This window comes from Ranitomeya variabilis, chromosome 1 (genome assembly GCF_051348905.1).
Source record: "Ranitomeya variabilis isolate aRanVar5 chromosome 1, aRanVar5.hap1, whole genome shotgun sequence".
In the NCBI taxonomy this organism is placed as follows: domain Eukaryota; kingdom Metazoa; phylum Chordata; class Amphibia; order Anura; family Dendrobatidae; genus Ranitomeya; species Ranitomeya variabilis.
In genome coordinates, this window is record NC_135232.1 from 13,541,370 (window position 1) to 13,569,140 (window position 27,771).

The window sequence follows — 27,771 nt, forward strand, 5'->3', positions numbered from 1 at the left end:
GGGGGCGTGTCCTAGTTCCAGGAGAAGGCCCAGAGTTGAGCCGGGAACTAAATTTAGAAACCAGGCCGCCGGGAAGAACCAGGGTGGTGAGGGAGTCACAGCTGGACTAAAAGGCTAGAAAAAAAAGCCCCTAATGAGCTGTGCATGACCCAGAGATGAGGAAAGGGAAGGAAACCACATGTCTGAAATAATAATGAATAAAAACAAGCATTACTAATATTATATATAGTGTGACAAAGTCACTGGAGGGGAGACATGTAGCACTGAGCTTGTTGGCTTCAGTAATATAAACCTAGGAAAATGATCCAGCACACTAAGTGCTGAGAGGGGTTAATCGGCCATGTTTAGTGCTGGGTTGATTGAACAGCTGTAGAGTGGGAGGGTCCAGAGGATAAATACCCAGCATTCTACAGCATTCAGTGTGGGGTGCGCCTGGAGAGAAAGCTCTGGAGCCGCATGTTCATGATCAGGAAAGCTGAACCTTGTGTTGTTTGCTTCTGAAGAGTACGGATTCCTGTAGCAACAAGGACTGTGACACACGTTATTTTTTGCTTTCCTGTTAGGCCAAGAAGGCCGTGTTTGTGTTGCTAATGTTGCCCTGGTTTATGCAGTACTCTAAATAAATCAGTGGAAAATTTAAAGAGACAGTGTCCTTGCATGTCCTGAGTGAAGACGGCTGTAAGGATGGAACAGCAGTCAGACAAAATGGAGGAGCTGATCAAGCACGTAATCCAAAGCCAGCAGCAGCACCAACAGCAGCTCCAGCAGCACCGGGAGCAGCAGCACCAGCTGGCACAACAGGAGACAAGTAAGCAGCTGATCCAACAACTCCAGCAACTGCAGATTGAGTTACTCAGAGGTAATGCATGGCACAGCGGAAGCATCGACCCCAATGTCAGCTGATGATTTTTCTGTCCAGAAGGTGGAGAGGATAGCCTTGCAGAAAATGACACCACGTGATGACAGAGAGGCCTTTTTAACAGTTTTTGAAAGGGTCACAGATAGGGAGAAACTCCCACCAGAGTAGTGGGTGGAAGTCCTGAAGCCATACTTACTGGGGGAGCCACAAAAAGCCTATTATGATTTTGGTTTACAGGACACAAATATGCAAAATTGAAAACAAAAATTTTCGGGCACTTGGGGGTTACAATGTCTGTCAGGGCACAACTGGTCCACTGCTGGGTGTATCACCGTGACAAATCTCCTCGCTCCCAAATGTTTGATCTGCTGCACCTCGTCCAAAAGTGGTTACAGCCACAGTCCTCTACACCAAAGCAGATGGTGGAGCGAGTTTTAATGGACTGGTTCGTGTACTCCCTTCAGAGCTCGTTGCACACTTGGGTTGCCCAGGAAGATCCCCAGAACCCTTATGACTTGGTCGCAGTGGTCGAAAGGTATCAAGGGTCAAAAGGTACTTGAGGAGTCAACCCACTCCCTACTGGGGGGTGGAAGTTAAAAAGAGGGTGGGGAGCCCAAAGTCCAAGGGGGTAGTCAATGTCATGCCGAGGGCCTAATCAGGGGATGTAATTTGCTGGAGATGTCATGGCCCAGGTTATATAGCTGCAGATTGTCGTCTGACCACCGAGCAAATGGACGGTAGCATAGGACGCTGGTGTTCATTCTACGCATATCCAGCTTGCAGTGTGGACTGTCCACCCAGCGAGGGACCCAATCTTATCTTGTCTCATGGTGGAGAAGGGAATTTCTGCAGCAACTACAGGAAACTAAATGAGCTGGCTAAATTTGAAGCGTATCCGATGCCCAATGTCTATGAACTTGTAGAGAAGCTAGGGTCAGTGAGATACATCACCACTCTAGACCTAACTCAAAGTGCAAAGGAGATGACGGCCTCTTCTACACCTGACGGTTGCTTCCAGTATACCAGAAAGCCGTTCGGGGTGCCAGGAGCCCGAGCTACCTTCCAGAGAGTCATGGACCGGATCAGAGCCCCTCACAAAAAGTAAGCCGCAGCTTACCTTGACGATATTGTGATTGTCATCCCCGATTGGAGTAGTCATCTGCAGAAGATCCAGGCCATGCTGGATGTGCCGAGGAAGGGGGGAAAGGTTACCGTAAACCCAAAGAAGTGTGCCATGGAGAAAGAGAGGAAAAATACTTGTGCTACATTGTCGTAAAAGGTGAAGCAAAACCGCAAGTGAGTAAGGTGGAGGTAATCCAAAATTGGCCTAAAAAGATCTCCAAGAAACAGGTCCAGAGGCATTTCTAGGAATGGTGGGAACCTATCAGCGGTGTATACTGAATTTCACCAAGATAGCCACACCCCTGACCAATCTTCTTAAGGGCACAAAGACGTTAAAGGCCAAATGGTCTCTGTAAGCAGAAATGGCGGTCCAAGAGAAGAAACTCAGGGCTACAGGACTTCAACTTTCATGTGGAACACAGGCCTTGGAAGCACTTTGGTAATGTAGATGCCCTTGTCTAGACTTCCGTGTTTAGCCAAAACCCCAGGCTTTGGGCAGATGTGTGGGATATGTGAAAGTCACTGGCAAAGTACTGGAGGGGAGATATGTAGCACTGAGGTTGTTAGCTTCAGTAACATAAACCTAGGAAAATGATGCAGCACACTACGTGCTGAGAGGGGTTAATCAGCCATGTTTAGTGCTAGGTTGATTGAACAGCTGTAGAGTGGGAGGGTCCTGAGGATAAATACCCAGCCTTCTACAGCATTCAGTGTGGGGTGGGCCTGGAGAGAAAGCTCTGGAGCCACATGTTCATGATCAGGAAAGCTGAACCTTGTGTAGTTTGTTCTTGAAATGTACGGATTCCCGTTGCAACTAAGACTATGACACGTTATGTTTTTGTTTTCCGGTTAGGCCAGGAAGGCGGTGTTTGTTTTCCTAATTTTGCACTGGTTTATGCAGTACTCTTAATAAACCAGTGGAAGATTTAACGAGACAGTGTTCCTGAGTCTACCTCTATGTGTAGCCGAGTGAGATGATCTACCACAAAATATATCTACATATATAAGTTTACCAGAGAACCCCAATGTTTTCCTGGGTCTCAAAATTTTCCCGATGGACTACGGCACACACACTGGAGAGAGTGGACCTGCGGGAGAAAAATCACCTCCTGTGTCCTCCAATGCAGCGATAGAGAAATTAGCTCAGTCACTGAGGGGTTAAGTTTGTATTTTTTGTATCTTTTTCTTACTATTTTCTTCTGATTTATTCGCATTTGTATTCGGTAGCGATTACCGTTCTGGAGCAGGAAACTGTAAATGGTCGTGTAAAGAGTTAATAGTTGTTGAGTAAAGAAAAAAAACGGATTGTACACAGACGGCACACGGGCCAATGTAACTCGCTTGGACTGATCAGATGAGTAGTTTTTTTTATGGACCTAATATACATTTAAAGGGATGTTCCCAAAATCACGTTTTTTTAATTTTGATATTATAACACATTTTTAAATCTGTCCTATTTTGCACATATCAGCCCCTAATTACGCCCCTCCAGGCTCTATTTACTCAACAGTTCCTGTGTGAACCCATATGTGAAGAGGAACCGCATGTTATATGCCGGGGTTGGAGCTACAGGGCCGGATATTATCTGCTCGGGGGCTATGGGGCCGAATATATCACATCTGTTTGTAGATACAAGCGCGTAATCCCTTTTATGATAAAGCAATTCTCCACACCGGCACAGGGGAGGGACTAAACATTTGTCATGTACTGTCACCTACCTGGTGTCCTCTGCTTGCCTCCGACTGAGACTGGTGTTCTGGTTCTCCTACATCCAAGATGGCCTCCATAGTTGCAGAGGGATGACAGCCGTATGTCTGACCCACATCTCTATAGCATGGCACTTCCTGACTTACCACAGGGCTCTTCATGCCACTGTGCAGCCGGCCTGGTTGCGGAGGGACCAGAACATTGGCCTCAGAGTAGGAGACAGTGGGTGGCAAACAGAGGGGACAGGTAGGACGACTCTACATGTGACATGTGTCGTCACTCGTCAGCATCAGGCAGAGGCTGCTACATCACCGAGATCCATAGGACGGGGAGATTCATAACCTGTAACACAAGCTGAGTCATTTATATGGCAACACGGGCCTTGTGGAAGAAAAATACAGACAGAAAGGATGGAAGAAATATTAACAAAGGTAAAGGAAAACAAATCTGCGCTTCCTAAATCATTAAGAAGAGGTGTGAAGGCAGCCCCGTTATACATCGGTGCACCACCGGACTCTACAGGAGCAGCCGCGCCATCACCGGATGCTTCTGCTGTGATGAGGACAGAAGATAAAGCTTCACTGCACCGGAAACTCCACACAATATCACACACTGCCGTCATTATTACATACCAGTCATATCCCCCATCCTCAGGAATTCTTTGCCCCAACAAGTCTGACTATCAACCACATTCGGATTCTTCAGACGGAACCTGAAAACCCATCTCTTCCAGAAAGCCTACAGCCTGCACTGACCCCGCTGCCTGCTTACCACTACTGAAGCTACCGCCTCACCAACACCGGAGCTGCAGCAACCCTCAACCTACTGTCTCCATCCCCACCATCCTGTAGAATGTAAGCCCGCAAGGGCAGGGTCCTCGCACCTCTGTATCAGTCTGCAATAACTACAAGATATTTATATCTTGGGTACTCCCTTTAATTGTTTTTTTATGTGTGTGTTTTTTTGTGTAAAATATAGTGCGTAGGATGTTCAGGGTGCATTAGGGTCCCTAGGGCTACCGACGTTCAGCGGGGGTGCCTTCACGTCTACAACTAGGGTGCCAACCTCATCACTACCGGAGATACTGCCTCACCAACACCGGAGCTCCTGCAACCCTCAACCTATTGTCTCCTTCCCCATAATCCTGTAGAATGTAAGCCCGCAAGGGCAGGGTCCTCGCCCCTCTGTATCAGTCTGTCATTGTTAGTTTGTTTACTGTAAGTGATGTCTGTAATTTGTATGTAACCCCTTCTCATGTACAGCACCATGGAATCAATGGTGCTATATAAATAATAATAATAATAATAATACTCATCATCATCATCATCGTTAGCTGGCAGAACGCACCAAATAAATATAAAGATAGCAATAAGGTGCATTCGCAGCCCGGGATCCACCGTGCAGAGATGGTAAACCACCTATACCAAAACATGGTATCCATCCACAGACAGCTGTTTCGGGGTATTTGCCCCTCATCAGTGTTGGGCAGGAGTCTCCGCGGTGTTGGATGTTTTGATCTCCCCGAGGTCATTCATCCTTACGTTTATAGTCCTTTCACCAGGCACTGCTCCTAATAGCCAGTTTCCTACTCCACACTGATGAGGGGCAAATACCCCGAAACAGCTGTCTGTGGATGGATACCATGTTTTGGTATAGGTGGTTTTCCTTCATTGGATGCTGCCCTTCCCGTGGTTGTTCCTTCCCGGTGAAAGACCTGGCTATTCATTGCTTGCGTTGAGAAACACGTGATGGTGTCTCCGCGGCTTTTCTACATGTCTCTGCTGAGCAGGCTGGGGAAAATGGGAGACCGCAGAGGACATGGTTCAAGATTCCCCCTGTGCAGCGGCGGGAACTCAACACCTAACAATCATCATCATCACCATGCGCCGGTTAATATCACACACCTGTGAAAACATCTCCCGGAATCTCCTCCTTCCCGTCACTCACACACGGCTGATCCCCCCTCGTCATCGCTTCTTCTTCTGTCTCATCCTTCACTTTATTCTTAGTCGGATCTTCCTCCTGATATATCAGATGTAACAATCAGCAAAATACAAGAAACCACTAAAATCTGTGACACCTATGACCTCGATCAGAAATGTCCCCCCACATACAGATCCGGTACAGGGCTCAGCACCGTCTACCTGATGATCCTCCGGGATGTTGTGATTCTCCTCCGGACAGTCCTGGGGATACAGAGGACGGGGACATCTCTCTGGTGGATTTATTTCCACAACTCCATCTGTAGGAAACACACAGTGATGGAATAGATTGTGTCATGTGATGATGAGAGGAAGTAGTAGTAGATGACCACAGAACAGACATGACAGTCTCCCGTCCTCACCCTGCTGATCGGCCCATATTGCGATTGCCTCTTGTGCTCCATGTATAACCTCAACCTGAATATCAACCAGATCTTCACCCTAAAAAGAAAAATGTAAGATGAGCTCAGGTCCCATCACTTCATAGTCAGATGTTGTGGAGGCTTCAGTGTCATCTACCTGATGATCCTCCGGGATGTTGTGATTCTCCTCCGGACAGTCCTGGGGATACAGAGGACGGGGACATCTCTCTGGTGGATTTCTCCTCCTGGATCCATCTGTGGAGACACACAGACTGAATATATGACCTGCAGTGTATCTGTCTATATATGAGACACGTCTCTCAGAACCGGTAATTCTAGGTTTATGCATCAGGGACTAAATTACATTGTTGTGGTCCTCACCACCGGTACTGAGGTCCCCGGTTTCTGAATCCCAAGTATGAAGTGATAATTATTGAGGACAAAGCCAAATGCTCTCTGCTTTGCACTCGGAGGACGAGGACCCTGAGGAGAGGGACAGAGAAGACCCTGAGGAGAGGGACAGAGAAGACCCTCGTCAGTCAGATGGAGGAGCCGTACTAAGAAACACAACTTCTCCAAGTTTCCTCTCCACCAGGGATGGAACCACAGAGGAGCTCGAGAAAGCTTCACATTTCTATCCAGTGGTTTCTTCTCTTCTAATTCACCATTATGGAGATTGGGGGAAGGACGGTTACCATTTACCAGTGATTGTTTTTTGGGAACTCATGAGATCACCATGAGGACACGGCCTCCCTCCTGGATAGGATCCTCTGGGATCACTCTAAGAGGAGAGAACCTGCCGTCCTTCTATTAATAGATGAGTTTCTGTGTTTTTATTCTTCTTTAACCCCTTCATTATTTTTAAAGTATAGGTATGTCTTGGCAATTGTGCCAGCACAGGAGCTATACCCTTGCAATCTCCGCTGGGAGCTCGGCTTACGGGATAGCAGAGAGTCGGCTATCAGTGTCAGGAGCGGTGCCCGCACTGCCCCCCCCCTGGCTGTTCACCCTCCTAGACGCCTCGATTAATATTGATAGCAAAATTTAGGAGTTTGGGAGAGGGAGGGAGATCCCTCTTCCCTCCGATCGGCACCACCATGACATCATTGCAAATCTCTGATGGTCGTCATGGCAACCCAAAGTTGACATGACAACCTCAGGGTCTGCCAGTGACGGCACCAGGGGCATGGAATAAGACGGTTTGGTCAGCGTAGTATACCAGCGATCTGTGTAATAAAAGTGCCACGAGATTTTAAAAAAAAAAAATGAAAAAAAATAAAATAAAATAGGTATATTTATGTAAAAACAAAAATAAAGTACACATACTTGGTAATTCTGCATCCAGAATGAACTGACCTATAAAACTGTCCCAATAGTTAACCCCGCAAAAACACAAGCCGCAATAAAGCTCCATCAGCAGAAAAATAAAAAAGTTATAGCTCTCAGCATAAAGCGATGCAAAAATAATTATTTTTTCTATAAAATAGTTTTTCTTGTGTGAAAGCGCCAAAAAAGGAGATTTTTGTATACTCACCGTAAAATCTTTTTCTCCGAGCCAATCATTGGGGGACATAGGACCATGGGTGTTATGCTGCTGCCACTAGGAGGACACTAAGTAGATAAAAAAGATTAACTCCTCCTCTGCAGTATACACCCCTTCACTGGCTACATTTTCAACCAGTTCGGTAGTAAAGCAGTAGGAGCATGAACAAAAGACAAACTATGTCAAAAAAACCAAGAAGTAACAACAAGCCAAACAGGCTAACAAGGTGGGTGCTGTGTCCCCCAATGATTGGCTCGGAGAAAAAGATTTTACGGTGAGTATACAATAATCTCCTTTTCTCCTACGCCTCATTGGGGGACACAGGACCATGGGACGTACAAAAGCAGTCCCTGGGTGGGGAGCAATATGCTAATACTCCATGTACCACTGGCTTACGGCTAAGAAACTGCCGCTTGCAGAATGCGCCTGCCAAGGGCGGCGTCTGCAGAAGAGAGAGAATGAATGTGGTAATGCTTGGTAAAAGTGTGCAAACTGGACCATGTCGCAGCCTTGCAGACCTGCAGTGCTGACGCCTGGTGCCGAACGGCCCACGAGGCGCCCACCGACCGGGTAGAATGGGCCTTGATCCCAGCTGGGATAGGAACGCCTTTGGCACGATAGGATTCTTCAATGGCCGAACGAATCCATTTAGCTAGAGTAGCTTTGGAAGCGGGAGAACCCTTCTTTGGCCCCTCTGGAAGTACAAACAGGACATCCGACATGCGGAAGGGAGCCGTCCGCGAGACGTACCGACGAAGAGCCCTTACCACATCAAGAGTGTGCAGAGCCTTTTCAATGCGATGGACTGGTGCCGGACAGAACGAAGGCAGAACAATCTCCTCATTGAGGTGGAAAGAAGAAACGACCTTGGGCAGAAAAGCGGGAGAGGTCCTCACTACTGCCTTGTCCAGATGAAAATTTAGAAACGGAGGGCGGCAGGAGAGGGCAGCCAACTCCAAAACCCGTCTGATGGACGTAATGGCCACTAGGAAAACTACCTTCCAGGAGAGGAAGGTCAGGGAAACGTCCTGTAGCGATTCGAAGGGAGTCTCCTGGAGAGCTCCGAGAACTAAATTAAGAACCCACGGATCCAAGGGCATTTTGTAGGGAGGCGCCACGTGGGAGACTCCCTGGAAAAAAGTCTTCACCGGCAACCTATTGGCAATCTTTCGCTGGAAAAGGACTGACAATGCCGAAACCTGACCCTTTAGAGAGCTAGGGGCAAGTCTCGACTCTAGTCCAGACTGAAGAAACTCCAGTATGGTAGGGATAGAAAATACCAGAGGAGATCGCCCCTGTGCGTCGCACCATGAGAAGAAAATCCGCCAGGTACGGTGGTAACTGTGCATGGAGACAGGTTTCCTAGCCCTGATCATGGTGGAAGATACCTTGGGAGTGAAACCCGCTTGGCCTAGAATCCAGGATTCAACGGCCAGGCCATCAAAGACAGGGCCCCTGAATTCTGGTGGTAAATCGGGCCCTGTGAGAGAAGATCCACGTGATCTGGAAGACGCCAGGGGGCGTCGGCGACCAGCTGAACCAGTTCCGCGTACCATGCCCGGCACGGCCAGTCCGGTGCGACGAGAATCACTGGTACCCCCTCGGCCCTGATCTTTGGGATGACCCTCGGTAGCAGGGGAAGAGGGGGAAAAATGTACGGGAGGCGTCTGCTCCGATGGCCCGTGGGTCGAGTGACCGAGCAAAGAACTGTGGAACTTTGTTGTTCAACCTGGATGCCATGAGATCCACATCCGGGGTCCCCCAGCGAAGACAGATCTGCTGGAAAACCTCCGGGTGAAGGGACCACTCGCCCGAGGCGAGGCCCTGGCGGCTGAGAAAGTCCGCCGCCCAATTCTCCACCCCTGGAATGTGGATCGCCGAGATGGGCGAATGATTGGATTCCGCCCAGTGCAGGATGTGGGACACTTCGAGCATAGCCGTCTTGCTGCGGGTTCCCCCTTGACGGTTGATGTACGCCACGGCCGTGGCGTTGTCGGACTGAATTCTGACTGGGTGACCCGCCAGAAGGTGGTGAAACTGGAACAATGCTAGTCTGATAGCTCGTATCTCCAGGAGATTGATGGGAAGGCGAGACTCTCGAGCGGACCACCGCCCCTGAGCTGTGTGATGGTTGAAAACCGCCCCCCAGCCTATGAGGCTGGCATCGGTGGTCACCACCAGCCACTGCACAGGGAGAAAAGATCTTCCCTGGGTTAGGGAGGACTTCAACGTCCACCACCTGAGGGTCTTTCTGACCCGTGGGGGCAGAAAAAAGCGGCGGTCGAGGGAGGACGGATTGCCGTCCCACGCCGACAGTAGCGCATGCTGGAGGGGATGGAGGTGAAATTGCGCGAATGGAACCGCTTCCATGGCAACTACCATCTGCCCGAGAACGCGCATGCTGAATCAGATGGAGTGGTAGACTGGACGGGAAAGACTGAGCTCCCTGCTGCAAGGCCAAGGCCTTGTCTTGAAGGAGGATGACCAGAGTCATCCCAAGAAAAGAGATCCGCTGAGCCGGAATCGGAGAGGATTTCTCGAAGTTTATCTTCCAACCCAGGCGAGAAAGAGTATCCACCGTGAGAGCGACGGACTCTACGCAGGCTGGGTAAGAAGGACCTTTTATCAGTAGGTCATCCAGGTACGGAAGTACCACCACTCCCCTGGAATGAAGAATGGCCATGGCAGCTGCCATGACCTTCGTGAAGACCCTGGGAGCGGTGGCAAGACCGAAAGGCAAGGCCACAAATTGGAAGTGCTCTCCGCGACATGCGAAGAGGAGGAACTGTTGATGCGGAGGAAAAATTGGGATGTGGAGGTAAGCATCCTTGATGTCTATGGACGCCAGGAATTCTCCTTTTTCCATGGACGCGACCACAGATCGGAGGGATTCCATCCTGAAGTGACGGATTTTTACAAATTTGTTTAGCAGTTTTAAGTCCAGGATCGGACGGAGCGATCCGTCCTTCTTTGGGACCACGAATAGGTTCGAGTAGAACCCTTTGAACCTTTGGTCTAGGGGAACTGGAATGATGACTCCGTCCCCTTGAAGTGCCCGTATGGCCTGAAGAAGAGCTGTTGACTTTGATTTTAGAGGGCAAGACTGGAAGAAGCGCGTCGGGAGGGGGGAAGAAAATTCTATTTTGTATCCGGTGGATACCAGTTCCCTGACCCATTCGTCGGAAACGACTGAGAGTCAGGCCTGGCGGAACAAAAGTAAACGCCCTCCTACCCTGTTGGTGCCCCCCGGAAGCCGCAAGGAGTCATTGCGTGGAGGATCTATGGGATGTGGATCCCTTAGACCCGGGTGGTCTCGGTCTGGGTTTCCAATTACGGTTAGGTCTGTAAGAGACCTGGGAGCCTCGGCCACCACGCGGGCCTTGCCCTGATGCGGAGGTAGAGGGAGTGGAAGACCAGTTGGTATTGTTACGAAAAGGCCGAAATCGGGATTGTTGTTGATACCGAAACGGCCGGGTAGGCTCTTGTTGGGGAAGAAATTTACTTTTTCCCCCGGTGGCATCCGAGATCATTTGGTCTAGCTTTTCTCCAAACAAACGACCAGCCTAGTAGGGCAGAGATGTCAAAGAGCGCTTGGAGGCTGAATCTGCTCGCCAATCCCTGAGCCACAGGGCTCTTCTAATGGAGATTGCATTTGCGGCTGCCTGTGCTGCGCAATTGGCTGCGTCTATTGGGGCATTGACTACGAAGTCCCCAGCCTGGGCTATCTGGTTAGCCAGGTTGACCGCTTCTGGAGGTAAGTCTCTAACTTGCATGGTCGTGGAAAGCGACTCGGCCCAAGCGACCATAGCCTTAGCCACCCAGGAGGCAGCAAAGGATGGGAAGAGGGAGGCTCCTGTGGCCTCGAAGATGGAGCGAGGCAGATCAATCTGGCGGTCAGAGGGGTTCTTAACAGAGGAGCCGTCTGACAGAGATAGGATGGTTTTGGAAGCGAGATGTGACACAGCAGGGTCGACTGAGGGGGACTGCAGCCAGTCCTTGATTAGGTCCTGAGAAAAAGGATATTTGGCCTCTATGGGCTTTTGACCCATGAAGCGTTTATCGGGACGATCCCTATATTTTTGTACAATTTCCTTGAACTCAGGATGAGTAACAAAAAACTTTTGGACACGTTTAGTCTTTTTGAACGACACCACGTGTTCGGGCGTAGATACGGATTCCTCGTTCACCTTCAGGGTCTGGTTATCCGCCTCTATGAGAGAGTCGAGTGTCTCTTGAGAGGGGGAGAAATCCGGAACGTAGGAATCGTCGGACTCATATTCAGAATCGTTCGGGTTGTCTGGAGAAGGGGACCGGGAAGCGGAGGTCGCCGACGCTGAAAAACCAACTGGCCCGTGGCCAGGGGATGGAACATGGACCCTTTTTTGGGACCCCGAGAAGGAGGAGATAGAGTATGCCCCCTGCTGGTGGACGGATCCGTACCGTCGCCCGAATCCACCGTGGACTGACCTGAAGGGGGGCCCCGGAGGTAATCAACCGCCCTGACTAGTAAATCCATAGATCGTGTCAGAGAAGCTGCCCACTCAGGGAGACTAGGCTCCACAGGGTCGGCGGCAACGGCGGCGGTATCGGCGGGAGGCGGCTGCACAGAGACCGGGACACAATCCGCACACAAAGGACTAGTGTGAGCTCGGGGCAGGGCCGCATTGCAAGTGGCACATACAGTGAAAAATACTGTGTGCTTCTTGTTACCCCTTTTAGTCTCCTTGGATTGAAACATAGTGTCTTTGGAGACAGAGCGGGCAGTATACGCAGGGAAGGGGTTAAGTTTCTTGAAGCAGCTTACCCACGGTCCTGTGCCTGTGTCCCTGGGGAGGAATTAGCCGTGGCGGTTCTCTGGAGTGATGTGGACGCGTGGACTCCTTGCAGGGAGAGGGAACAATATGGCCCCCGAGATCTGCAGGGCGCTTCTCGTCCCAGACGAGAAGCGCCGATATAGGGGGCGGGATTACGGCCATGGGAGGGATCTGCCCACTGTGGCCTACTCCAGCTGAAAAAGCCGGGGACTGAATTTTTGGGCCCTGCCGTCGATGCGCGGCGGCGGCCGCGACGGAGCGCTGCCGAGCACCGCTGACCCCCGGCCGACGGCGCCTCTCCCCGGGGACTCGCACATTGGGGGGCAGGGGGGTATGTACTCACAGTGTCGCAGTCTGTCACTGTGAGGGTGCGCGCTCAATCCATGCACCCTGGATGGGGGATGGAGAGGCCCCTGATGCATCTTCGTCTGTCCCCCAAAGGGGTTTGTCCTGGGGCTGTGGCACATCTTCCTCTGTCATGCCCCGGAGAGGTACATGAGCAGTGCTCTATGTGTTCGCCGTCTTGCAGGGAGGAAGGGGGGGGGAAATCGGGACCAAGGAGGAACCATTGCCCCGGTACAAACTTTTCGTGCCCCAGACGTCGCAGGAGAGGGACGGGGAGGTATACTCGCCGTGCTCGCCTGTTGCTGGTTCGGGGGAGAGCGGACCCTATAAAAAGGAACCCGTCACCCCCTTCACTCCGTTAGATAAAAAATAAAAATTTACATAAAATTAAAAATTAAAATAAAAACAAGAAAGTTGGGGTCTGAAAACAGACCCAAGTGCCTCCTACAGACACTAAGCAAGAACTGGTTGAAATTGTAGCCAGTGAAGGGGTGTATACTGCAGAGGAGGAGTTAATCTTTTTTATCTACTTAGTGTCCTCCTAGTGGCAGCAGCATAACACCCATGGTCCTGTGTCCCCCAATGAGGCGTAGGAGAAAATAAAAAAATATATAAATGAGGTATCGCTGTAATCGTACTGACCCGAAGAATAAAACTGCCTTATCAATTTTACCACACGGTGAATGGCATAAAAAAAATTCCTGAGTTGCTGGTGTTTGTTCATTCTGCCTCCGAAAAATCGGAATAGAAAGTGAACAAAAAAAATGTCATGTGCCAACGTCAACTCGTCCTGTAAAAAATAAGCCATCACATGACTCTGAGGGCCGAAATATGGAAAAATTATAGCTCTCAAAACATGGTGATGCAAAAACTTTATTTTGCAATAAAAAGCGAATTTTAGTGTGTGACAGAAGCCAAACATAAGAACATCGCAGTAAGGCTCGGCTCACATTTATCCTGCACTCTGCACTGAGCGCTTACGCCAGGGCTTCTGTGCAAATCTCTGAAATATGCGATTCAGACAGAACCCCCAGAGGAAGATTCCATATAATGAGGCAGATAGAGGCAGTGTTGACACCGTGTGGCTTATGATCCGGCGGTGTCTGTCTTTTTTGACACAGTAACTCTGCAGCCTCATTATAGTGAATGGACCTGTCCGTCGTGTCACCTGAATTTCGTCACTCGGAGATTTAGATGGAAACCCGAAGTAAGTGCTCAGCGAAGAGTGCAGGATAAATGAGATCCAAAATGGGCCCAACAAAAGCTTCTACTAAATCCACTCAGGTCCGTCATCTCTCAATGGAAATAAAGGGAGCTTCAACGTTACTGATAGTACAAAGGTTCTGCAAAAGCACTTTGGCTTCTCGACTCCAAAAAGAAATTCAGCAAATTCTGCACTCCCAAATTCAAATGCCCCCAGTGTGCATAAACCACATTTAGCGCCCACATGTTTGGCATTTCTGTTGCGATGAGAGCCTGCCTAATTTATGGGTGCATGGGCTGGGCATAATGTCCTGGTCACTACAACGTATTAGTCATTACTACGACAGTTTACAATTTTCACTCAACAACATCCACTGCTGCCTGTTTCTGGAAAAGACCCATGGAGTCAAAATAGACACTACATCTGTACATAAATTCTCAAAGGGGTGTAATTTGCAAAATGGGGTCACTTGAGGGGAATTCTGCTTTTCTAGCACTTAGGGGCTCTGTATATGGAGTTCACAAACTATTCTAGGAAAATCTGCACTCCAGGAGCCAAATGGCCTTCCGGAATCTCACCGTATGGCTAAAAAGTACTGTACAACCATATATGAGGTATTTCCACATTCAGCAACAGTTGTGGGACACATTTTTGTGCCATTTTTATCCATTTTACCTTGTGAAAATGTAAAGTCTGGGGCCAAAATAATTATATTTTCTTCACTGCCCAAAGGTATAAAATTCTGTGACACACCTGTGGTGTCAATATGATCACTGCACCCCTACATGAGTTCATTGAGAGGTGTAGTTTGTGAAATGGGGTCACTAATGGGGGGTTCTGCTGTTCTGGCACCTCAGGAGATCTTCCAGTGGGTCATGCCACACTCAAACCCATAACAGTAAAATCTGAACTCCAATATGGCGCATCTTCCTTTCTGAGCTTTGCACTGTGCCTCAAAAGTAGTTATGGGTCACATATGGTGTATTGGTGTTCTCAGAAGAAATTACACTGTTCATTTTCTCCTATTCACCATTTTGAACATTGAAAACTTCGGGGCAAAGCAACATTTTAGTGGAAAAAAAAATGGTAATTTTCTATTGACTCAGCTAATGTTCTATATTTCTGTGAATAGCCTGAGGGCTAAAAATTCTCACTACACCCCTAGATTAATTCCTCAAGAGGTGTAGTTTCCAGAATCAGGACACTTGTGATGGTTTCTGCTGTCTTGGCATATCAGGGGCTCTACAAATGTGACATCGCATCACCAATCTCTCTCAAAATAGCACTCCAGAATTCAGTTGGCGTTCCTTCCTTGCTGAGCCTTGCCATGCATGCAAACAGTAGTTTTCCACCACATATAGGATATTGGCGAATACAGGAGAAATTGCACAACAAATTTTGGGGTCCACTTTCTCCCGTTTTACTTATGAAAATTCAAAATTTGGATCTAACGCAACATGTTTGTGGGAATTTTTTTTATATATTTTCACGGCTCAAAGTTATAAACTTCTGAACTATGAGTTCAAGGTGCATACCACACCTTTACATATATTCCTTGAGGGGTGTAGTTTCCAAAATGGGGTCATTTGTGGTTTGTTTCACTGTTTAGGCACATCAGCAGTCCTGCAAACATGACATGACATACCATCTATTACACCCAATTTTGCGTTTCAAAAGTCGAATGGTGCTCCTTCTTTTCCGAGCTCTTCCGTGCGCCCAAACAGTAGTTTTCTACTACATATGGGGTATCCACATACTCAGGAAACACTGCGCAACAAACTGTATGGTCCATTTTAGTAAAATCTTCATGTTTTCCCCCCACATTTCTTTAATTCCTATGAAGCTACTAAAGGGTTAATAAACTTCTTGTATGTGGTTTTGAGCACTTTGAGGAGTGAAGTTTTTTATATGGTGTCATTTTTGGGTATTTTCTGTCACATGGGTCTCTCAAAGTCACTTCAAATGGGATGTGGCCCCTAAAAAATGGTTTTGTAAATTTTGTTGTAAAAAAATGAGGAATTGCTGATAAAATTTTAACCATTTCAACTTCCGAACAAAAAAGTTTAAAAAAATAAAGTAAAGTAGACATATGGTAAGTGTAACTTATAGGCATAAAAAGTCAAAGATGCAAAAAATAATGACCAAAATTGACCTCGAACATGAAGTATAACGTGTCACAAAAAACAGACTCTGAATCACTTGGATACCATGAAGCGTTCCAGAGTTATCTCATAAAGTGACACTGGTCAGAATTGTAAAATTTACCCTGACCATGAAGGTGAAAATATACTCGAGTAGTGAAAGGGTTAAAGAGAAAAATCTCAACATCCACCTTGATATAAACATTGGGATTTTTGCCCATATTTCAAAGCAAAACTTCTCCAGTTCCTTCAAGTTAGATGGTTTCCTCTGGTGAACAGCGATCTTCAAGTCTCACCACAGATTCTGCTTGGATTAAGGTCTGGAGTAACTCTGCCACTCCAGAAAATTTACATGTTTCCCCTTAAAACACCGGAGTGTTGCTATAGCAGTACGCTTTGGGTCATTTCCTCGTTGGAAGGTGAACCTTCATCCCAGTATCAAATCACTGACAGACTGAAACAGGTTTTGCTCAAGAATATCCCTGTATTTCGCACCATTCATCTTCCCCTCGATTCAGACCATTTTTCCTGTCCCTGCTGCCAAAAATCATCCCCACAGCATTATGCTGCCACCATATTTCACTGTGGAGATGGTGTTCTTGGGGTGATGAGCTATGTTGGTTTGGCACCAGACATAAGGTTTACCTTGGGTGTCCAAAAAGTTCAATTTTATTCTCATCTGAACACAGCACCTTCCTCCATACAATTGGGGAGTCTACCACATGTCTTTAGGCAAACTCAAAACGAGCCTTACAATTTTTTTGTGTAAGTAAAGGCTTTTTCCATAAAGGCCACCTCTGTGGAGTGTGCGGCTTACTGTGGTCGTATGGACAAATACTTCTTCAGTCTCTGCTTGGGAACTCAGCAGCTCCTTCAGGGTTACCTTTGGTCTCTGTGCTGCCTCTCTGATTAATGCCCTTGCACAGGCTGAGAATTTTGACATGCGCTCAGGTTTGTTTTGGTAACATTCTTTCCATTTGATGATAATGGATTTGATGGTGCTTCGGGGATCATCAGAGATTGGGGGATTTTTTTCTTATAACTCAACCCTGACTTGCACTTTGTCCCTGACTTGTTTGGAGACTTTGTCTTCATGGTGTTGTTTGGTTAGTGGTGCCGCCTTCTCCCTCTGGTCACCCCACTGCCTCTTCCTGCCTGTTGTGGTCCTGCTGCTTCCGCCACCTCTGCTCTGCTGTCCTCGCGCTGCATGGCACCTTGCCAGGTTGGGTCAGTGACTTCACTGTGCACCGAATCGTCATTCACTCCCGCCTCTGGTCCGCCTCCCGACTTGTTGACTTAACATCACTTGTTAGCAACTGTGTCATTATCATCGTCCACTTGAGAAACTAATTGCTGTTCCCCACCGTAGATTTCTTCTGACCGTGACTGCTCAAACATTTTGGCATGAATACATACGATCTCATGTCCCTCATGAAAAGAGCAGGGCGAGAGGCCAGAATCAATAAATGGAATTGTAAAGACTCGCTCCTCAGAGAGTCCAAATGTGGGATCACTTGTCTCCTGTGACTCATGGATGAGCATGTTTGTTGTGCTCCCGCCTGCAAACAATATGGTGTTTTTTAAAATAAAATATGTAGCCCTGAAAATGAAGTTAGCGCGGGGGCCGCCTGCTGACTTTCCAAAATGTATGACTGAGGGCCACCTGATGGCGCTCAAAAATTATGAGTGCCTCCTGCCTGATGGCCCTTCAAAATGTGTAATTCAGGGCCCTCAAAAAAATTTGTTGCGAGGGCCGCATGATAACCCTGTTGATATGGTGTGGGAGGAGGAGAACAAGAAAAATAAAAAAAAACATGAACTGTATACTCATTTTAGGGTGGAAAGGGTGCATGGGAATACAGATGCGCCTATTAGTTATCATGACCCCGGCAGCAATAAAACCCCCGGAATAATCTTAAGCAGGGAGGGAGAAGTGACTGCGGCCTGCAAGCCTTAGATTTGAGTCAACTCTGTGTAAAATAAAAATAAAGATGCCGTCATACAACGGGAGAAAGACCCAAATGTAACTCCTGTGTGAATAAATGGACAAAGGACTTGTGGTGTTCTGTCCCCAGGATGGGTTGGAGAACTTTCCCCCACATGGTTCATGAATATTCATTGGCAAAGATCTCCAAGGAGGTAAAAACATGTTTTGAACCCCCAGTTTTGATCTATTTGAAGCCTTGTGGGCTGCCTGATGCTCTGAGCCGGCACAGGAGGAACTGCTGCCCACCTTAGCTGGAGTCCGATGCCTGAAGGTCCTTGTTGTGCTAGTTGTATCCCGTGCCCCTGGATCTGGGACTCCTTGATGTTGGCCTCAGAAGTCCCACTCCTTCTAAATGAAATGTTTTCTGAGGCCCTATTCTACGTATATTCCAGGGGGTGTTGCATTCCCTCCTTCTCATTTTTGATAGGTCTTGCCCTTAGTGCATAGGCTCCAGCAGTCTACGAGTCCCAGAAATTCAGAAATCTCATGCACACTATTCCTTTTTTTTCTTGACAAATGGAAAACTGTTGCATTTTTTTAAAGAAGTAGGATGTCAAGTCTTTCAGTGATTTTACAGTGTTTTTTCACCATTGAAAAAGCACAAAAATGCAGTAAAAACAGTGTGAACATAGCCTGAGGGGTGGAGGAGGGTTTTTTCCTCTCCTATTAATTTTGCCATATAAAACAGTCATACAGGAAAGGATGTTTCCTAACCTTTTATTCCTGTTTATTCCATTTTATCTGCGGTTTTGTATGTTTTATTGTCAGTCCATAAAAGTGGCGCAATACTCTGACAACATTGTTCGCAGTAGTGACCTGGGAGTCAGAGATGTGTCCAGGCGTCTTCCCCATGCTGTTCCCATGTCACTTGAGCTCCGTTTCCATCCATGTCAGAGATTTTACTACAATATCACATGCCGGTCATCATCACACACACATGCCCGTCATTATTCCATACCTGTGGAAACATCTCCCGGAATCTCCTCCTTCCCGTCACTCACACACGGCTGATCCCCCCTCGAAATCGCTTCTTCTTCTGTCTCTTCCTTCACTTTATTCTTAGTCGGATCTTCCTCCTGATATATCAGATGTAACAATCAACACAATACATTTAGTAGCATCTTGAGGGGTGCACGCGTGTGGGGTCAGGCACGCGCATCCCTGCAGCAAAGCATCACTGCAGCTAAGCATCGAGACGCCGCAGTTATTTCAACGGCAGGAGTCAGGACCCCACTCTATGTATCTGTCTTTGGGTATGTCTGCTGAGTGAGGTAACATTCACATTTGCGTTGTTGGGCGCAGCGTCGTCGACGGAAACTGACGCATGGGTCATGCGCCCCTATCTTTAACATGGGGGGCGCATGGACATGCGCCGGTATGCGTTGTCAAGCGTTTGTGACGCATGCGTCATTTGGGCGCAACAGTCAGGGCGCAGCCGACGCTACATGATGCAGTTTTTTTTGCAGCAAATTTCATGTTAACGTGGAATGCATGCGTCACAAAACGATGCGTTGTGTATGATTTATGCGTTGCGTCGACGACGCTGCGCCCAACAACGCAAATGTGAACGTAGCCTGAGCACTTCTTTTTACTCGGATGTAGCTTTACCCATCTTACTCCTTCACCATGTTTACATATGCCCTTACAGTGTTTGCTCCACTAATCCTCTCTCTCCTTTGCTATCCACAAACCCCAGCACCCTCTAACCAAATAATCATCTCCTCTTCCTTCTTTCCTCCCCACCAGACCTCCTCTGCTGACCTGCTCCTCAACCTCAAATCTGTCCTAATAAAACATAAAACAAGCCGCCCACTCTCCTTCTCCCACCTGCTCTCCCTCTCTCTGCTTCTCCTCACTGCTGGAGACATATCTCCCAACCCTGGACCCTCACAGCTCATACCTCCCATTACTACCCCCACCTACTGCTCCCTATCTAATATGAACTACCGCAATCTTTCCAACATAAAACCCGTGCCCCTGACGCTCACCCCCCTGCTCCCTCTCTCTGGAGCACTCTGGAATGCCCGCTCAATCAGCAATAAGCTTCATGTGATTGATGACCTTATTCTCTCTCACAAGCTTGCCTTCCTCGGCCTCACAGAAACATGGCTAACACCCTCTGACACCACCTCCCCTGCTGCGCTGTCTTACGGCGGCCTCCACTTCACCCTCACCCTTCGCCCCGGCAACAGACATGGTGGAGGAGTGGGTCTTCTCCTTTTGTCAAACTGCACCTTTAACATAATCCCACCTCTGCCCTCCCTTATCCTCCCCTCTTTTGAAGTCCACTCTGTCCGCATCTACTCTCCCTCCAACCTACAAGTGGCCGTCATATACCGACCTCCAGGCCAGGCCACTGCCTTTATTGACCAATTCTCCACCTGGCTTCTTCACTTTCTTTCCACTGATATTCCCACTATCATGATGGGTGACTTCAACATCCCCACTGATAGCATTCAGTCAACAGCCTCCAAACTCCTGTCCCTTACTTCATCTTTTGGACTTACTCAGTGGTCCTCCGCAGCCACCCACACAGACGGACATACACTAGACCTGGTCTTCACCCGTCTCTGCTCCCTATCTAACTTTACCACCTCCCCTCTCCCTCTATCCGACCTCCATCTGCTCACCATCTCATCCCTGTCCTCCTCACCGGTCACCCATGTCCAGCAACATGCGCAACCCTGCAGAAACCTTGCACACCTAGACACCCACACACTCTCTGACTCTATCCTACCACTGGCATCCATATCCTCACTCCACGACACAGACACTGCCACTGCTTTCTACAATGCCACTCTCCCATCAGCTATTGACACGGTCGCCCCTCTCTTTCATGGCAGAGTGCGACGTATCAATAGACAACCCTGGAACAATAACACCACTAAAAAGCTCCGGCAAGTGTCCAGGGTTGCAGAGTGGCATTTGAAGAAAACAAATTCGCAAGATGACTACACTGCATTCAAACAGGCAACACTGGCATTCAAACCAGCTCTCACCTCTGCTAAACAGGCCTACTTCACAACCCTCGTATCTTCCCTATCCTACAACCCCAAACAGTTATTCAAAACCTTTAACTTCCTCCTCTGCCCCCCACTGCCCCTCCAACCTCCCTCATCTCTGCTGAGGACTTTGCCACACACTTTAAAAATAAGATTGACCAAACAAGGCAAATCTTCATTGTTCAACCACCACAACCCCTTTGTATACCAGACCAATGCCCAAGCCCCATAACCTCCCTATCCAACATCACTGAAGGGGGGCTTAACTGTCTCCTCTCCAAGTCGCACCTCACCACCTGTGCGCTCGACCCCAGCCCATCCCACCTCCTCCCCAACCTCACCACCACACTTATCCCATCCCTAACCCACCTCTTCAACCTATCACTAACTTCTGGCACCTTCCTTTCTGCTTTCAAACATGCCACAATCATGCCTATCCTTAAAAAGCCAACCCTCGATCCAACTGCTATGTCCAGCTATCGCCCAATATCGCTGCTCCCATTCGCTTCCAAACTCCTGGAGCAGCACGTCCACGCTGAACTTTCCTCCCACCTCTCATCAAACTTGCTCTTTGCCAATCTACAATCTGGTTTCCGCCCCCATCACTCAACTGAGACTGCCCTAACCAAAAATTACCAATGACCTACTTACCGCCAAAGCTACTGGACAATACTATGGACTCCTCCTTCTAGACCTGTCCTCTGCTTTCGACACAGTTGACCACTGCCTCCTACTACAGATCCTCTCCTCCTTAGGCATCAAAGACCTCGCCTTATCCTGGATCTCCTCATACCTTTCCAACCGCACATTCAGCATCTCCCACTCCCACACTACCTTCTCATACCACCCTCTCTCTGTTTGAGTCCCCCAAGGCTCTGTTCTAGGACCCTTACTCTTCTCAATCTATACATTTGGCCTGGGACAACTCAAAAAGTCCAATGGATTCCAGTACCACCTCTATGCTGATGACTCTCAGATCCACCTTCCTGGCCCAGACGTCACCTCCCTGCTGTCCAGAATCCCACAGTGTCTATCAGCCATATCCCCCTTCTTCTCCTCTCGCTTCCTCAAACTGTGGACAAATCTGAACTCATCATCTTTCCTCCATCTCATAGATCTTCGTTACCTGACCTATCTATAGCAATTAACGACATCAAGCATTCCCCCGTACCGGAAGTCCGCTGCCTCAGAGTAACCCTTGACTCTGCCCTGTACTTCAAACCGCACATCCAAGCTCTTTCCACCTCCTGTCGCCTCCAGCTCAAAAATATCTCCAGAATCCGTCCTTTCCTCAACCCTCAATCTACTAAAATGCTTGTGCATGCCCTCATCATCTCCCACCTTGACCACTGCAACATCCTTTTCTGTGGCCTCCCTGCTAACAACCTTGCACCTCTCCAGTCCATCCTTAACTCTGCTGCCCGACTAATCCATCTCTCTCCTCGCTACTCCCCCACTTCCACCCTCTGCAAATCTCTTCACTGGCTCCCATACCCTCAGCTTATCCAATTCAAATTACTAATACTGACCTACAAAGCCATCCATAACCTGTCTCCTCCATATATCTCTGAACTAATCTCCCGATATCTTCCCTCACGTAATCTCCAGTCCTCCCAAGACCTCCTTCTCTCCTCCACATTTATTCCCTCCTTATCCAACCGCCTCCAAGACTTCTCCCGAATATCCCCCATCCTCTGGAATTCTTTGCCCCAACAGGTCCGACTATCAACCACATTCGGATCCTTCAGACGGAACCTGAAAACCCATCTCTTCAGGAAAGCCTACAGCCTGCACTGACCCCGCTGCCTCCTCACCACTACTGAAGCTACCGCCTCACCACCACCGGAGCTACCGCCTCACCACCACCGGAGCTACCGCCTCACCAACACCGGAGCTGCAGCAACCCTCAACCTATTGTCTGCTTCCCCATAATCCTGTAGAATGTAAGCCCGTAAGGGCAGGGTCCTCGCCCCTCTGTATCAGGCTGTCATTGTTAGTTTGTTTACTGTAAGTGATATCTGTAATTTGTATGTAACCCCTTCTCATGTACAGCACCATGGAATCAATGGTGCTATATAAATAAATAATAATAATAATAATAATAAAAAGAATACAAGAAACCACCAAAATCTGTGACATTATGACCTCGATCAGAAATGTCCCCCCATATACAGATCCGGTACAGGGCTCAGGGCCATCTACCTGATTCTCCTCCGGACAGTCCTGGGGATACAGAGGACGGGGACATCTCTCTGGTGGATTTCTCCTCCTGGATCCATCTGTAGGAGACACACAGTGATGGAATAGATTGTGTGATGTGATGATGAGATGATGGGAGTAGTAGTAGGTGACATCAGAACAGAAATATCTGTGGCTGCATCACTAATAACAACCAACCAACCCTAAAGAGACAATCTGATGTCAGGGGAAGGTTTCCTCTCACCTCGTGGTGTAAGAGGCCGGAGATCCTCCATCATCACATCCTGGTACCGATCCTGGTGTCCTTCTAGATACTCCCACTCCTCCATGGAGAGATAGACAGCGACGTCCTGACACCTTATAGGAACCTGACAACAACCACACCGTCATCACCCAGAATCCTCCAGTGCTCTATAATGTCCCAGCAGTCACCTCTCTGCTCATCACCCAGAATCCTCCAGCACTGTATAATGTCCCAGCAGTCACCTCTCCGCTCATCACCCAGAATCCTCCAGTGCTGTTTAATGTCCCAGCAGTCACCTCTCCGCTCATCACCCAGAATCCTCCAGTACTGTATAATGTCCCAGCAGTCACCTCTCCGCTCATCACCCAGAATCCCCCAGTGCTGTATAATGTCCCAGCAGTCACCTCTCCGCTCATCACCCAGAATCCTCCAGTCCTGTATAATGTCCCAGCAGTCACCTCTCCGCTCATCACCCAGAATCCGCCAGTGCTGTATAATGTCCCAGCAGTCACCTCTCCGCTCAGCAGCTCAATCATCTTGTTGCTGAGCTCCAGGATCTTCTTGTTCCTCTCATGTAGCAGGGAGTGCGGGGGAGGCGCTGTGATGGGGCCCGGGCTCCGCCCTCCTGACTCCTGGAGATGGATGATGGGAGTCACACCGTCCCCTGGTGTCTTCCTCACTATTGTGTAATCCTGTGTATGGAGAGAGACACTTAGGGAGAAGATTCCTTCCCGACTCCAGATCTGACAATCAGTAGAAATCCCGGGATCAATAACCGTCTCCAGTAATCTGGGGCCATAACCGGGAATATTATTCCCCTCCGGACAGACATCCCGGCCCCTCTACAGCTCTTATAGGGAATCCCCATGACAACTCCTCCGGGCAGAGAGCTCCACACAATCACTGCTCTTACAGGAAAGAATCCTTCTCTCTATTCTGGATTTCCTCCTCCCGATGTCGGACTTGTCACAGAACACAATAAAGCTGATAGAAATGTAGAGGAGTTACCTCTCCGCTCAGCAGGGAGACGATCTCCAGGGCGAAGTGGAATAATCTTCTGGTGGTCTCATCCCTGTCCTCGTCCATCCTCGGGGTCATTCAGGAGGAGGAGGGATGAGCACTGGATCAGCTGGAGGGATCTCGTCCTGCCGGCGTCTTCATGATGAAGGAGAAGATGGAAATCACAGGGGACGAGAGAACGACAATCACTAAATTCTGCCAAATATCAACATTTATCAGGAGGAAAAGCCACAAAACTCCACTGCGGCCTCCTCCGCCGATCTGACCGCTCATTATCAGCCTCGTAGGTGGAGGACGGTCACCGAGGTAACTAAATCACCAGCAGGGGGCCGGTCACCGTGGTAACTACACCGTCAGCAGAGGTCGGTCACCATGGTAACTATACCACCAGAGGGGGATGGTCACCGCGATAACTACACTGCCAGCGGAGGCTGTGAGATGAGGAGATGCTGTACATCCCTCTTGCTATAGTCCCTTCCAAGGAGAGCTACCGTATTTTTCTAACTTTAAGATGCACTTTTTTCATCCCAAACTGTGGAGAAAAATTGGGAGTGCGTCTTATAGTCCGGACATACCAACTCTGTCTGTGGTGGGGAGCGGTTTTGGCAGAGCAGCAGGTCACAGAGGCAGGAGACGGAGGATGCGGCTAACTCCTGTGCCCGCTGCTAAAGAGAGGCATGGAAGGCAATGAATATTCATTTCTTTTTGGCATCCTGGTACTGGTATGCATGGTCCCATCAGAAAAGATTAAAAAAAACCAAACCATTACACTTCCTTCCTCCGCTCCCTCGCAGCGTCCTGCTCCGGTGCCAGCAGCTGATTAATGCTTGTAAGCAGCACATGGCAGGGACGTGACTGCCGGCAGCAGCAGGAAGGCTCCGGCTGACACTGCGCACTACTGAAGAGCAATAAATACTCCCTGCTCTCTGCGATGAACAGTCCCGGTGAGTATTCCGGCAGCTGTGCTCTGCTTGTGACGTCCCTGCCATGTGCTGCTTACAAGCATTAATCAGCTGCTGGCAACGGAGTAGGACGCTGCGAGGGAGCGGAGGAAGGAAGTGGAATGGTTTGGGTTTTTTAATCTTTTCCGATAGGACCATGCATACCAGGATAGGGATGAGGGAGCCATGTGTATCAGGATAGGGATGAGGGGGCCATGTATACCAGGATAGGGATGAGGAGGCCATGTATACCAGGATAGGGATGAGGAGGCCATGCATACCAGGATAGGGATGAGGGGGCCATGCAGACCAGGATAGGGATGAGGGGGCCATGCATACCAGGATAGGGATGAGGGGGCCATGCATACCAGGATAGGGATGAGGGGGCCATGCATACCAGGATAGGGATGAGGGGCCATGCATACCAGGATAGGGATGAGGAGGCCATGTATACCAGGATAGGGGTGAGGGGGCCATGTGTATCAGGATAGGGATGAGGGGGCCATGCATACCAGGATAGGGATGAGGAGGCCATGCATACCAGGATAGGGATGAGGGGCCATGTATACCAGGATAGGGATGAGGAGGCCATGTATACCAGGATAGGGATGAGGAGCCATGCATACCAGGATAGGGATGAGGAGGCCATGTATACCAGGATAGGGATGAGGGGGCCATGCATACCAGGATAGGGATGAGGGGCCATGCATACCAGGATAGGGATGAGGGGCCATGTATACCAGGATAGGGATGAGGGAGCCATGAATACCAGGATAGGGATGAGGAGGCCATGTATACCAGGATAGGGATGAGGGGGCCATGTATACCAGGATAGGGATGAGGAGGCCATGTATACCAGGATAGGGATGAGGGGGCCATGCATACCAGGATAGGGATGAGGGGCCATGCATACCAGGATAGGGATGAGGGAGCCATGAATACCAGGATAGGGATGAGGGGCCATGTATACCAGGATAGGGATGAGGAGCCATGTATACCAGGATAGGGATGAGGAGGCCATGAATACCAGGATAGGGATGAGGAGGCCATGCATACCAGGATAGGGATGAGGAGGCCATGTATACCAGGATAGGGATGAGGAGGCCATGCATACCAGGATAGGGATGAGAAGCCATGTGTATCAGGATAGGGATGAGGGGGCCATGTATACCAGGATAGGGATGAGGAGGCCATGTATACCAGGATAGGGATGAGGAGGCCATGCATACCAGGATAGGGATGAGAAGCCATGTGTATCAGGATAGGGATGAGGGGGCCATGTATACCAGGATAGGGATGAGGAGGCCATGCATACCAGGATAGGGATGAGGGGGCCATGCATACCAGGATAGGGATGAGGAGGCCATGTATACCAGGATAGGGGTGAGGGGGCCATGTGTATCAGGATAGGGATGAGGGGGCCATGCATACCAGGATAGGGATGAGGAGGCCATGCATACCAGGATAGGGATGAGGGGCCATGTATACCAGGATAGGGGTGAGGGGCCATGTATACCAGGATAGGGATGAGGAGCCATGAATACCAGGATAGGGATGAGGAGTCATGAATACCAGGGTAGGGATGCGGAGGCCATGAATACCAGGATAGGGATGAGGGAGCCTTATTTACCAGGATGGGGATATTAAGTACAGATTTGACCACATTTTTTGCTTCAGGATCTTTTTTCCTAATTTCCTCCTCTAAAATCTAGGCGCGTCTTATGGTCCGGTGCGTCTTATTGTCTGAAAAATACGGTAATTTCGGCTGAGATAGAAGCGATCTCCAGATCTTCCATTATTGCTCCGTATTAAAAATTAAATAAAATAAATACGATGCATCGGAGACAAGAAAATGTGTTGGGGTTGGAGTTAGAATTGGGGGGTTTCCACTGTTTAGGCACATCAGGGGGGTCTCAAAATGCGACATGTCGTCTGATCTCAATTCCAGCCAATTCTGCCTTGAAAAAGTCAAACAGCGCTCCTTCCCTTCTGAGCCCTTCCATGCGCCCAAACAGTGGTTTACCCCCACATATGGGGTACCGGCGTACTCAGGAGAAATTGCACAAGTTTTGTGGTTCATTTTCTCTTTCTTTCTTTGTGAAAATAAAAAAAATTGGTTTAGAACTAAAATGTTTGTGAAAAAAAGTCAAGTGTTCAATATTTCCTTCTACATTGCTTCAGTTCCTGTGAAGCAGGTAAAGGGTTAATAAACTTCTTGAATGTGGTGTTGAGCACCTTGAGGGGTGCACTTTTTAGAATGGTGTCACTTTTGGGTATTTTATATCATATTGACCCCTCA

At 48.8% G+C, this 27,771-nt stretch overlaps 2 protein-coding genes across 2 annotated transcripts in view; both read right to left on the reverse strand.

The window, feature by feature from the left end:
- The window catches only part of LOC143793392 (gastrula zinc finger protein XlCGF66.1-like), a 438,535-nt gene that overhangs the window by 248,718 nt on the left and 162,046 nt on the right, over positions 1-27,771 (reverse strand). The gene's annotated exons all lie outside the window — the stretch shown is intronic.
- Positions 1-27,771, reverse strand: part of LOC143793521 (uncharacterized) — a 45,855-nt gene that overhangs the window by 16,440 nt on the left and 1,644 nt on the right. Inside the window, exons 2-10 of the mRNA XM_077280563.1 lie at positions 24,520-24,666; positions 24,024-24,203; positions 23,512-23,635; positions 23,271-23,347; positions 19,025-19,142; positions 6,190-6,287; positions 6,033-6,111; positions 5,833-5,930; positions 5,593-5,710 (exon numbers count right to left, since the gene is read on the reverse strand). Coding sequence (XP_077136678.1) covers positions 5,593-5,710; positions 5,833-5,930; positions 6,033-6,111; positions 6,190-6,287; positions 19,025-19,142; positions 23,271-23,347; positions 23,512-23,635; positions 24,024-24,203; positions 24,520-24,609 — 982 coding nt within the window. The 5' untranslated portion in view covers positions 24,610-24,666. The remainder of the gene's footprint in view (positions 1-5,592; positions 5,711-5,832; positions 5,931-6,032; positions 6,112-6,189; positions 6,288-19,024; positions 19,143-23,270; positions 23,348-23,511; positions 23,636-24,023; positions 24,204-24,519; positions 24,667-27,771) is intronic.